General features: G+C 38.8%; 1 protein-coding gene across 5 annotated transcripts in view; it reads right to left on the bottom strand.

The window, feature by feature from the left end:
- Positions 1-12,402, bottom strand: part of KIT (KIT proto-oncogene, receptor tyrosine kinase) — an 82,994-nt gene that overhangs the window by 35,018 nt on the left and 35,574 nt on the right. For 3 of the 5 annotated variants that reach the window (XM_036090664.2, XM_078068634.1, XM_036090666.2), the window contains exons 3-5: positions 10,150-10,431; positions 8,690-8,826; positions 4,067-4,238 (exon numbers count right to left, since the gene is read on the bottom strand). In XM_036090664.2, the coding sequence (XP_035946557.1) occupies positions 4,067-4,238; positions 8,690-8,826; positions 10,150-10,431 (591 nt within the window). The remainder of the gene's footprint in view (positions 1-4,066; positions 4,239-8,689; positions 8,827-10,149; positions 10,432-12,402) is intronic. The other 2 variants (XM_036090665.2, XM_036090667.2) reach the window with 1 other exon arrangement.

Genomic DNA, 12,402 nt, shown 5'->3' with positions numbered 1-12,402 from the left:
ATGTCCTAAATCTTCTAGAATGACTAGTCCTGATGTTTCCTAGGTTAAAAAGCATTTGGACTAAATAGCTAGCCCCTACTCAGACCCAATATAAATGTATATGTGATAGGAAGCTGTCATAAATCAAGAAGGGGAGAGAGCCCTAATGGTCAATAAAGATGCTGAAAGAACACCATTTAGTATTTAAAGAAAAATAAACTTACATCTTCTCATCCCATATCACAGATGAAATCAAGGACAGCACTTTAATAACCACACCGTATTTTTAACTAAACAACAGATTTAACTCCTAGTAAACTTCTATAGAGGGGGCAGCAGTTTTCTAGGCTTTTTAGGAACAACAGAAGAGAAAAAAAAAATCATAAAATCATAAAAATCCTAAGAATCTGAATACATAAGCATTTTTAAATGTCTATACAGTAAAATTTAGTAGGAAAAAGAACATGAAAATATAGACGGAAAAATATTTAAACTAGTAATTAAAATAAGGCTTCACTTTTCACTTATTAAAAATAGCAAAACTTCAATAAAGCTGCTAAAAAATAAAGTATATCCATCCTATGGAAAAACAGCAAAACTAATTTGAAAGAAACTCAATAATTTTGCAAGTGTGGTAAAAGTGGAATGCTGAATTACACACTGTAAATTGGCACAACTCTTTCAGAAAGCATTTAGCAATATAGATTTTCTATAATTATCTATTCTCCCATTTAACCCTGTAATTCCCATTTGAGAACTCTTCTCAGTGGATAGCTACATACAAAAAGAATGGCTATCTACCCTCGACATACTAATTTTTTATTTTTTTTTTTTATTTTTTTTTATTTTTTAAAGATTTTATTTATTTATTTGAGAGAGAGAGAATGAGAGACAGAGAGCATGAGAGGGAGGAGGGTCAGAGGGAGAAGCAGACTCCCTGCCGAGCAGGGAGCCTGATGCGGGACTCGATCCCGGGACTCCAGGATCATGACCTGAGCCGAAGGCAGTCGCTTAACCAACTGAGCCACCCAGGCGTCCCGACATACTAATTTTTTAAATCAGAGAACTGCTTAATAAAGCAGCCCTCAGAAATGGTTATATAATAATAATATAAGAGCCTGAAAAAAAATGTAATAAAATAACTGCCAATATAATTTTTATAGTCACCATTTATGGAATGTTTACTAGGGGCCAAGAACTGCCCTAAGTACTTTAGCATACACTTAAATTAGTAATAATGACAGATATTTAATTTTATTAACAATACTGAAAGAGAAAGCTTGTAACTAATTTATAGATGAAAAATTTCCAGTCCTGGAAAGCTAAATAGCTAGCTACCCAAAGGCAGAGCCCAGATCTGAACACAGGTTTGTGAGAAGCAAGGCTGGCCTCTTCATATACCCTAGATTCTCTATATACTTTCAGTAAGAGAGAAAGAATAAAATCATCTGTATAGGGGCGCCTGGGTGGCTCAGTGGGTTAAGCATCTGTCTTCGGCTCAGGTCATGATCCCAGGGTCCTGGGATCGAGTCCCGCATCGGGTTCCTTGCTCAGAGGGGATCCTGCTTCTGCCCCTCCCCTCTGCTCGTGCTCTGTCTCTCTCTCAAATAAGTTAAGTAGAATCTTAAAAAAAAAAAAAAAAAAAAAAAAAAAAATCCTATGTATAACTGAAAGCCTGCTGAGTACAAAAATATAAGCAATATACCAAATCTTAAAAACAGTTATATCACATTAGTGAGATTATGGAAGAGTTTTCATTTTATTCTTCCATTTCTTTTTCAAAATTAAAGAATTATAAAATTTAAAATTGTTATTCATTATTTTTGGCACCACTTGGTTGAATATATTAAGGTCCCACATGAGTTGTCATTCTAGTATTTAATGCCCTTTAGTTTCCTATAGATTCAGAATAAAAGGAGTCCAACTACACCAATGGAAAAGGATCTGAGACAGGTGAGAATAAAAAATCATCCAGATGAAAGTTAGAGATGGAAACTACCACCCTGTTCTAATACCTGCATCATAAATGAAACTCCTCCTGCCATTTTTAAGCAAATTTAGGTTAATTTTGAGGGAATAAATGTTTCATCTGAATGCTACGTTACACTTTCAGGTTCTTAAGGTCCTAAATTCCAAGATACCACACAATGCAAAATACTCTAATATTACAGACAACAATATTTGCATTGAAATGAATTCTCTCATCATCACCATATATAAAATACTTAGGTTCCTCCTGAGTTTTCTAGAGTCCTTTGGCTCAATATACTTTTATGTCCTATAGTGGAATAGAGCTTCAAATTCATGACGTGTAAGAATTATTAGGATCAAAGAACCCCATCAGAGTTGTCTTAACATAAGGTATGATCTTTTTCAGGTTCTTCTGCATTAAGAAATTGGTGATGCATTAACATTTAATCAAGTACAAACACTATGCCAGGCACTTCTAGAAAATCTATTGCCTTTTCTCCTCTCCGCAGCCTCTGGAGTTAGAGGCTGTGTTTCTCAGAAGAGGAAATGCAGGCAGAGGTAAAGGAGAGTGCCTTCGAAAGTTAGGTGGCACAACCCTGACTGAAAACCAGGTGGGGACCATCCCCAAGCCTCCCACGCCCAGCCCCCAAAGAAATTACTTTTCTCTTTGTCTCCTCCTATTCTTGTCCCATCCCAACCCATCCCGAAACAATACAAAACCAGATTCAGGTTTCCCAGCCACAAGTCCTTCCAGTTACAGTTATATTCTTGGAAATTGATGAATGGGTTTTAAAAATCTGATTACATACAATAATATGCTCAAAACATCCTTACTAATTGCTTTCTGGAGCTGAAGCTGATATATCAACATGCTCCCTAATCAACTTAGCAAATTAGCACTTATGGAGTTTAATATTTTAAAAGCATAGCTTTCTATTCAAATTAATAAATGGTTCACAATCACGTTTACGAAAGAAGTAAGACTCTTTCTGCATGCTGACTCTATAATTGCAAGGAAAGGGTGTTTTCCACGTTTAGCCTGGTGAGATGCTTTCCATTACGACATGGGCAGAAATGCCAAAATTCTATGAGATTATTGCGGGATAAATCACAGACCTCTAACACTGCTTCATAAATTATTGAAGAAACATGGGGGAAAGAGGAGAAATGAAAACAAATATCACACATCATTTTATTATTGCTCATGATGAAGAAATTTGCCACCCTACAAGTACAGAATCAAAGTCAAGCACTAAGACTATAATTGCATTTAAAAGGCAAGAAAACAGATGAAATTCAAATACTCAAAAGACAAAAAATGCGTAATTTAAAAATTATTATTATTTCCAGTAAATCAAAAACATCCAGTACATTCACTAGGTTCTGCTCTCATTAAGTAGACCTTGGAAAGTAAGTATTTAGTGAGATTTCCAGAGTAGGGAAGAAAAGGCTAAATGGATTGTGCATACCAGGTATGATGGGGTTAGGATTCTAGGGAACCATGATCCGGTTTATGCTGTGTAGAACCAATGAGTCAGGTCCCAGTGGATCTCCTTCCTGAAGGTTTACGCTACGGCCTATAAAGTTGGAGGACGGGGTAAAGTGGGGGCTGTACTAGGAAGAAGCAGCTCAATTCAGCCCTTCCGAATGCAACAAATGAACTAGCCCCATAAATGGTAAAAAGATACACCAAAGGCTCAGGGGCCTCCCTAAAAGATTCAGAGAAATACTTTAGGCTCTCAGCATCTGTACTCCTCCATACAGCAAGTCTACAATCCATTTCCAAGCTCAAGTCATTCAGCAAGGCCTAGAATTTTTGAAAAAGTTCCACTTAACATTTTGTTTGGTAGGGAGGGCGGGGTGGACAGCAGAAAATGACCCATTTAAACAACTTCGGTTACAGCCTACCACTTCCCCTTTATTAAAACTGGTAGAATTTGCTGTTGGGCTCTAGTTGGAAAAGGCGACAATGATCATTTTCATTCATTCATTCATTCGTGTGATGACAAATTTCCAGTCATCGCTTCAACATTCTATTAACATAAAAAGGCAACTATCTAGCAATTTCTTCTTTCACTACTGTCAGTAATTTATACATTCCCATAGAGAGATTTACCGACAACTTCCAAGGTGGTTGTGACATTCGCTGATCCGAAAGTATTATTGGCGTAACACATGAACACTCCAGAATCATTAACTCTTGCTGAGCTGATAGTCAATCTTTCCTGACGTTCGAAATTGAAGTCACCCTGATGCCAACTATTACTCTGAGTCTGTGCATTAGTCTGCTGGTTTCAGAAGGAGAGAGGGAAAAAAAAAAAAAAATCAAAGATTACCATAAAATTTAGATTCAGGATCTTTCGTAAATTAAAAATAGCAGCAATTAACTTCTCCATATTAACATTCATTATACGCTCCTTAAGTAAGAATAATAAAGCATCATGACAAGTCTGTCATTGGAACACTTCATAGTACGGGATTATATTGAAAGATAGTCATTATTAATGATTGGAAAAAACATGAAAATTCATTTCATAATAACCGCAGCATGCATAATTCCAAATTCTCTGCGGCACTATTTTTTTTTTTTAGCAGTGCCAAATTTTTAAAAGTTACTATATAAGAAATATTACAGAATACTGATATTTTACATTGAGTCAGCATAGTGAGGTCATGTCGGTATCTCCTATTACACTTTTTTTTTTATTCTATATCCCCACGATCGAAAGAAAACACCTCGCTAATAATAATACTCTATTTTATTAACATTTATATTATTTTCATGAAGAAAAATTGAGTCACAATGTCTAAAACTCACTTGGAAATTCATCCTACAGCTCTTACCCAGCGGAATTTTGGCAACTATTAAGAGGGGTTCCAAAGTATGTGAGCCATGTTAAGATCAAGCCCCAAATTATTTAAGCATGAGTGAAAGAGAAAAAGTTGCAAATTTGCTCTTGTGATACCACCATTCTACATTCTACTCGTATGATTTGTCTGCAGACAAGACATGGAGAGATTTTTTTGTATGGAAAACATCATGGGAATAAAACATAAACTATAGCCACTCTGAAAATATTAAAGGGAGTACCACATAGCTTTCTGCATCTTCCAAATTTTCTGTAATATGAACACATTCCTATTGAAAAAAATAACAACTAAAAAAAGTAAACAGGACCTGATATTGACATGGAATAGATCAAGGGTAATTCGCTGGCCAGGCTTTGGTGAACTATCAGCACTAGGATCACTCTGACATTATTGTAAATCAGAACAATCCTTAGGAAAGCAACTTGGCAGTTTGTTCATACCCCTGATCAATTCCAGCAAATTTATCTCAAGGAAATAACTCCTTTTTTTAAAAAAAGCTCCAAAATATTTATTGCAGAGAAATCTCGGGGATGACCTAAAGGTATATACCAACTATCAAAATTATAAATGTGAAAATAAGAAAAATGTTTATATTACTTAAAAGGCATAAATTGAATGTACCTTAAAACTGCAAACATGTGATAATACATATGCATGGGGGCAGAGAGAAAAGAAATATGAAAAAAAAAAAAAAAAGTGGGCAATATAGCATTTATAAAGACCAGCCACATGAAGACTACTGAGCTCCTGGAATGCTTGAGGTCCAAACTGTGTTGTAAATATAAAATATGTCCCAGATTTTGAAAACATAGTATGAGAAAAGTAATGTAAAATAACCCATTGATACTTTTTATATTATCACATGATAATATTTTAGCTATATTAGGTTAAATAAAATGTATTACAATCAATTTTACTTTTACTCTGTCATGTGCCTACTAGAAAATGTTAAATTACATAGGAGGCTCACATTTTATTTCCATTGCACAGCACTGCTCCATGCAATGGTGGAATTATATCTGTTTCTCTTTTTTTTCCCTCATGCTATTATATTTTTGGAAAAAATTTTTTTTACATTAAAATGAGCATACATAAGAGCAGACTGCCAAAACTGAATGTTTTGAAATAAAAAGAAGAGAAACCTGCTTTGTTAAGTAACTGAGATTTTGAGCAAGTCAAGGACACCACTAATCTCAGCTTTTGTTTCTAAAAGGGAATGAGAGGGGCGCCTGGGTGGCTCGGTTGGTTAAGAGTTTGCCTTTGGCTCAGGTCATGATCCCAGGGTCCTGGGATCGAGTCCCGCATCGGGCTCTCTGCTCCTTGGGAGCCTGCTTCTCCCTCTGCATCTCTCTCTGTCTCTCATGAATAAATAAATAAAATCTTTAAAAAAAAAAAAAAAAAAAAAGAGTTTGCCTTTGGCTCAGGTCATGAACTGGGGGTCCTAGGATCGAACCCCTATGTCAGGCTCCCTGCTCAGCGGGGAGTCTGTTTCTCCCTCTGCCTCTCCCCCTTGCTCTCTCTCTCTCTCAAATAAATAAATAAATAAAATCTTTACATAAATAAATAAAAGGGAATGAGAAAGGTCTTTAAAGGCCTTTCCAGTTTGAAGCACAAGGCAGAGATGAAGATACTCTCTTCCAAGAGATTCTTCTAATAATTGGCAGAAATCTGCCATTTTACTGCACAAGAGCAATGAGGAAGATGCAATAGCAGGGTGAAGTGACACTGTTTTGTCCTCTCCTAGTCCATCAGGTCACAGACGTCTCTGCAAAGGCAGAGTGACAATGGACAGGTAACATAAACACATTCTAGATTTTTGGTATGTCTTCCTTCTAGTTCTTGCAAGAGCCCAAGGGTCTACAATAGGGAGCTAAATAGGAACAATGAACACATCAGTGCGAGAAGGATTAGCTTGGTCCTAAGTGATTCAATACCAACGCCTAACCCTGAAGACCGTAATTCAGGATACTGTCAAATATCATAATAAAAAGTAAAAATACAAGGGTGTAGCAGGCAGTAGAAAAGCTAACCAAGATTCGCAAGTGTTGAATCAACTCTAAGACTCTCTTAACATTTTAAAACAAATGACTGCAAAAACTCTAGAACAGTTATCTTATCCTAAATTTCACCGTGAGTTAAACTTATTCTAAATGGTCAGTATAAAATACCATGGATTTTTAAGATAATTTTGATAGTGCTAAGTATTCCAAATGAAGCCAAAGGATATCAACAAAAGATTTATGGATGAACCTTGGCATAGAGCCATGAGCCCCATCTGCAAGTCACACATTACATATTGTTTGCATGTGATTTGGTTTTCCTTAACCCTTGAGGTGCACACTGGGATTTCCCCAAAGAGCTCCCAACACTGAAGGCTTATCTTCCAGCGCCAGTGGATTAATTGGGAATGGCATGCGGGACTCCTGGGAAAAATGGTTCAGAACAAAACTGCCTGGGGCAATTTAATTTCTTATCGAAAAAAGGCTAATTTTCAAGTTATGCAGAGGCTCAAATACACACATGGTCTAAACTGTTCTCTCATCTGAAATCAAGGATTATAGAAAGCCAATTAATACAGGACTGTGTTCTATAAGGTTAGTCAAAAATTCATACATAAGCTACTGTTTTTATTAAATTATATGATACGGAAACTAAAACTTGTTTCTCTGATCCATTGGTTTGAAAGAACAAGTCTCTAGTACAATCCATTCTCCTAGTCAACGGCAGGTTTCATTAGCAAGGTATCATCCATCACAAGTCTACGTGAATACTATCGCAGTACTTTGCATTACGCTAATCACCATGGTTACTTATCTAGCAAAGAATTCTTTAAACAGGCATGAAATTGCCAATGTTAAATACAGAGCAGGAGGAGGAAGAGGAGGAAGAGGAGGAGGAGGAAAATATATTATTTCTTTTCTCCAATGTAGTGAATATATGTGTACTGAAGAAAAACCACCATGACAGCTAATTAACTAGATGGCCAAGATTATGCAAATAAAGATTATTGAATATTCAGTCGATGGAAATTTTAAAGTGAAATATTTGGGAAATTAGACATTTGAAAGACCTTGCTACTAATGTGTATTTAGAGAAAGAAAAAAAAAGAAACGTCATATAACCGGCTAAAATTTACTTAAGATATGCCTAACAGCAGTTAACATATAGTAGACATTCAATATGCATTTGTTAAATGAATGAGAACTTAAACATGTCCAAATGTTTCAGATTAAAGATAACCATTTTATTAATAGTGACTAAAACAAATAGAAAACCATTAGCAACATTAGCAACTTGATCTCAGGTAACCAGCCTGGGGGGGGGGGGGGGGGAGTCAGATCAATACAAAAAGAAACCCATCTCTCAAATGGATAGGCCACTTTGTGGGAAAGGAAAGAGCTCCCTGGTTGGTTATCTGAGACCATTTACTCTTTTATATATGGAAGAGAAAAAAAAATCGACAACTTTTCCCACTATTTTAAATAATCTGGCCTGGATGGTTTTAATAGTCTTAAAAGTCAAAGGACTTATGCGGTTAATCAGAAGTTTTCTTAAAAATTTCCCTATGAAAGTTAAAGAAACAGCACGTGGTAATAACAGGAGTCTCAAGATCTCTCTTCGATTTTCTCAAAATAAACTGACAAAATGACACGCGTTTGTCACGAATAATGAATGTACACATCCACATATGGTGTTACGAAAGGGTGCATCTCGACACACGCCCAGACACAGCCCCACCTCACACAGACGCTCCCCCTGAGCCTCCCCAGGACAATGAATAGACTGGTTTAAGGGAAAACCTTCCAATTTCCCACGTGGCGAGAACGATGTATCGAGAAAAACAAAGGCAACAAGCCACTCAACTCACCTGGCTGTTTTCCTTGATCCACATGGAGTCCACAGAACTAGACACATCCTTTACCGAGCACATCACAGAGAATTCTTCCCCTTCCCTAAGAAGAGAGCTTGCTTTGGACACCGACACAACCGGGACAGCTCTGATGGCTGGAAGAAACAGAAACGGGGCCCTCAAATCACGTGCTCTACGATCCTGGGCCATTTTCACTTACCACATTTCCGCAAATGCACACACCTTACTGGTGGTCTTTCAAATAAGGTATCAAGTGTGGCACTAACCGGTCTGCATTACTTGCAGATCTGAAGACGTCAGCAATTAAATCTGGCATCCTTCAAACAAATTCGTCAGCATCGAGTGAAAACGACAGGAATGTCTGCATTAGATGATAATGCTGCTGGACAATGCTATTTTGAAATAGGGAGAAACCCTGGCATAGGGAAACAGCTTTAATCTTTACCTCACACAACCTTGATGGTCTCACGAGGACGTGACCTACGACTAATCATATTCTTTTCACCAAACAGACATCTTTCCCATGTGCCATAATAATAACCTCTTGCTCATTTCTGAAAATCTCCATTTTGTTTTATTTTTAAAGATTTATTTATTTATTTATTTGAGAAAGAGAGAGAAAGAGAGAGCGCATGAGAGCGGGGAGGGCCAGAGGGAGAAGCAGACTCCCCGCTGAGCAGGGAGCCCAATGCGGGACTCGATCCTGGGACTCCAGGATCATGACCTGAGCCGAAGGCAGTCGCTTAACCAACTGAGCCACCCAGGCGCCCCTGATAATCTCCATTTTTTAAATAATCAAACTTTCCTTAATCCCAATGAGCATACTTTTTCAAAAGCCTTCATAAAAAACTACTCGGTAGCTGTATGCCAACTGGTGTTGAATCTGATGATCTCGGATATACAAAATCTAGACATCTTCCAGCTACGAAAATAATCTACATAATGCCCCCATAATAACAAGGTCCATACTCAGCTGGTACTTTCCTCTTCAGATTGGGAATAGCTTGGGAATGCATTAAAATCAAATCATGGAGGAGAAAGTCAATCCCTCCATCAATAGTCAATCAAGGAGTGAACCATGTATATGCTAATCTTTTCAAACAGCCGAAGGGAAGCCTCCCAGTGAGGTTCTCTTGGAAGGAACACCTCATGCAGTTATGAGACTCTGCGTGTCCTGAGGTCGGTTTTCACAGCTGTCCCCGGTGTGGTCTGAACGCCAGTCTCCGCTAGACGTGGCCGTGGACTGGTGGTGGGGGTGGACTGGTGGTGGGGACTGGGGGCTACGAAACGAAGAATTCACAAGCAGCTGATGGGAGCTGGGAGCTGGGAGCTGGGGCAAGTGATGAAGGGCCAGCTGCCTGACTGCCGATACTAAAATGCACCCGGGAGAAGAGAGAAGGCGCCTCTCCCTCGACGGAGGTGCCGCCTCCCAGCGGAAAGAGAGAAAGGGCCCCTACCTGCCCTCACTTTCAGGGTGAATTTCTTTGACAGCACGGACTTGCCCTTCTGGTCTGCAGAGCAGTGCAAGCAGAGCCGGTGATACTCGCGCTTCACGTGTCTGATCGTGATGCCAGCCTTGGGATCAGTGACAAACGTCAAGTCCTTGGGAAGAGGTTTCCCCTCACATCCCCTGAGGGAGTAATTGGTCACCTCGGGGTCTGTCAGAGGACAGCGGACCAGCGTATCATTGTCTTCTTTCCCATACAAGCGAAGGTCAATGAGGAAAAGCTGCGCTGGATCTAAAGCACATCAAAAAATCAGTAGTTCGAATGGCTGGTCACAGGTACTGAAAACATTTTTAAAAGATCTCAGAGGACTCTGATTTTTTTTCTTTGCAAGCTAAAGTTGAATTCATCCAAGTAGTACTAATTAAGCAACAGTGAACATTTGTTAACCCCTTTCACGTGTCAGACACTAAGCTCAGACCATTATGCTTTATCTCATTTAATCCTCAAAACACTCCCATGTGATGGGCACTATCGTTACCATTTCAGAGATGAAGAAACCGAAGTCTGAAAAAAGTGACTCTCCTAAAAAGTGACACGGCCCAGAAAAGGCTGAACATACCACAGTCCAATGGATACTGCAACTTGAGCTCTTAAAACTCTGAGGATATTTTATTACAATAGTTACTCTTCTTCTACAACAGGGAATACTCTAAGGAGGATGGGCCAAGACTAAGCCAGTGTGATGATACCTATTAGGGTTCTTCCTCTACCCCTCTCTGTGGGGGCCCCTTTCCAGAGCCCCCAGTCTCCAGGATCTTGCAGCTTCCGCATAAAATCTGCAAAACTATTAGCAGGCCACCCTGTACAAACGTCATGTGGGCCTCACCCTTCAGATTCCTTGAAAGGTATGTATAAATATAAACTTCTGGACATCAAATGAAGCCATATTCCCAAGGGGAGCTTATGAGTTTCAGGAATACTGTAGTAAGTATCATCCAAACCAGGACACTTGTGAGTGAAAAGGAGTGCTATTAAGAATTATGCCAGGACACCAGGTGTGGACTGGAAAGGCCTCAGGCAGACTGGGACCTCCTATAAGCAAAGACAAACCTCATTCTATATACACAATGTACAGCCAACTCTGCTGTGTAAAGATAATACAGATAGATGGCTGGGCCAACAGATCATGTTTAAAATGGTTTTTAATTGTCCTTTCCACCTGGAATTCAGGTGTCTCACAAAAATCAATTTGACATCATTGAAATATACTTACCATTTAATTTTGGAAAAAAAAATTTTTTTTTTCCCAGAGTGAATTATGCACCTCCCAGCTTAATTTGTTCTATGAGTAAAGTCCCTCATGATGGCAGACCTAAGATCCAAGGCCATCGCTGTTTATTTTCCCATCTACTCTTTCAGTTGCTTAACGCTAGCTCCTACAATGCCCCGATTTCCTTCACGGCTGTAACATAACTTACTTAAGTATCCAAACATCTTAAATCAGTAATAATTCAGTGGAGTGCTAAGTTACTGAGCAAGACTTCCCTTCTAAAGAAAATCCATGAACTCTGCGAGACTGACTTGGCTAATTCAGCCGTTTTCCCCATTTAGTCAGTCGTCTACCCAGTGTGTTAATATGCAGAATGATACTTCATGACCACCTGGAAATTCCAGAGTACCTTCTTGAATGTCAAAGAACAGCACCCAGGTTAGCCCAACCATTATGGAACCATACCCCGAGGCTAAGCTGTGCCTTATCCATGTGTATTTTTCAGCTACCCACCTAGGAAAGAATAACAGATAAACTAAGGGGAGGCAGAGTCAATTTCCCAGCAGCCTTCTTTATAGTGAACACTATGGGAGTCAACTTTATTAACCCTTGATAGAGCTCGAATTTGCACAATTCTGTCTCCTGAACAACAATTACATGAGGACGACAGAGCTGATGATCTTATCCGAATGTTTCAGTGAGAAACTGAAACTCTAGAGCTTGCTCAGATCTGCCATCTAGGACAAATTTATTCACTATTCTTCCACAGTATCATGGGTGAGGACTCCTACGCTGGCCTGTTTCAATGATAGCTCCAGTCCAGGCACAAACTCAGGACCAGAACCCGGACACTAGTTCTCCTCCTATAACCTGGGTCTGTCTCTTAAAGCTTTAAGTACTTGTTTTTACATCAACAGAAAGATTCTTCCTGCCTCCCACTGTCAGCAAACCTCCTCTTGACAAGGATGTTAAAAGCACAAACACAGATGAAT

This window comes from Halichoerus grypus, chromosome 3 (assembly GCF_964656455.1).
Source record: "Halichoerus grypus chromosome 3, mHalGry1.hap1.1, whole genome shotgun sequence".
NCBI classification, from domain to species: Eukaryota; Metazoa; Chordata; class Mammalia; order Carnivora; family Phocidae; genus Halichoerus; species Halichoerus grypus.
The sequence above is the reverse complement of the archived record's forward strand: the minus strand, read 5'-3'. Positions and strand labels throughout refer to the sequence as shown.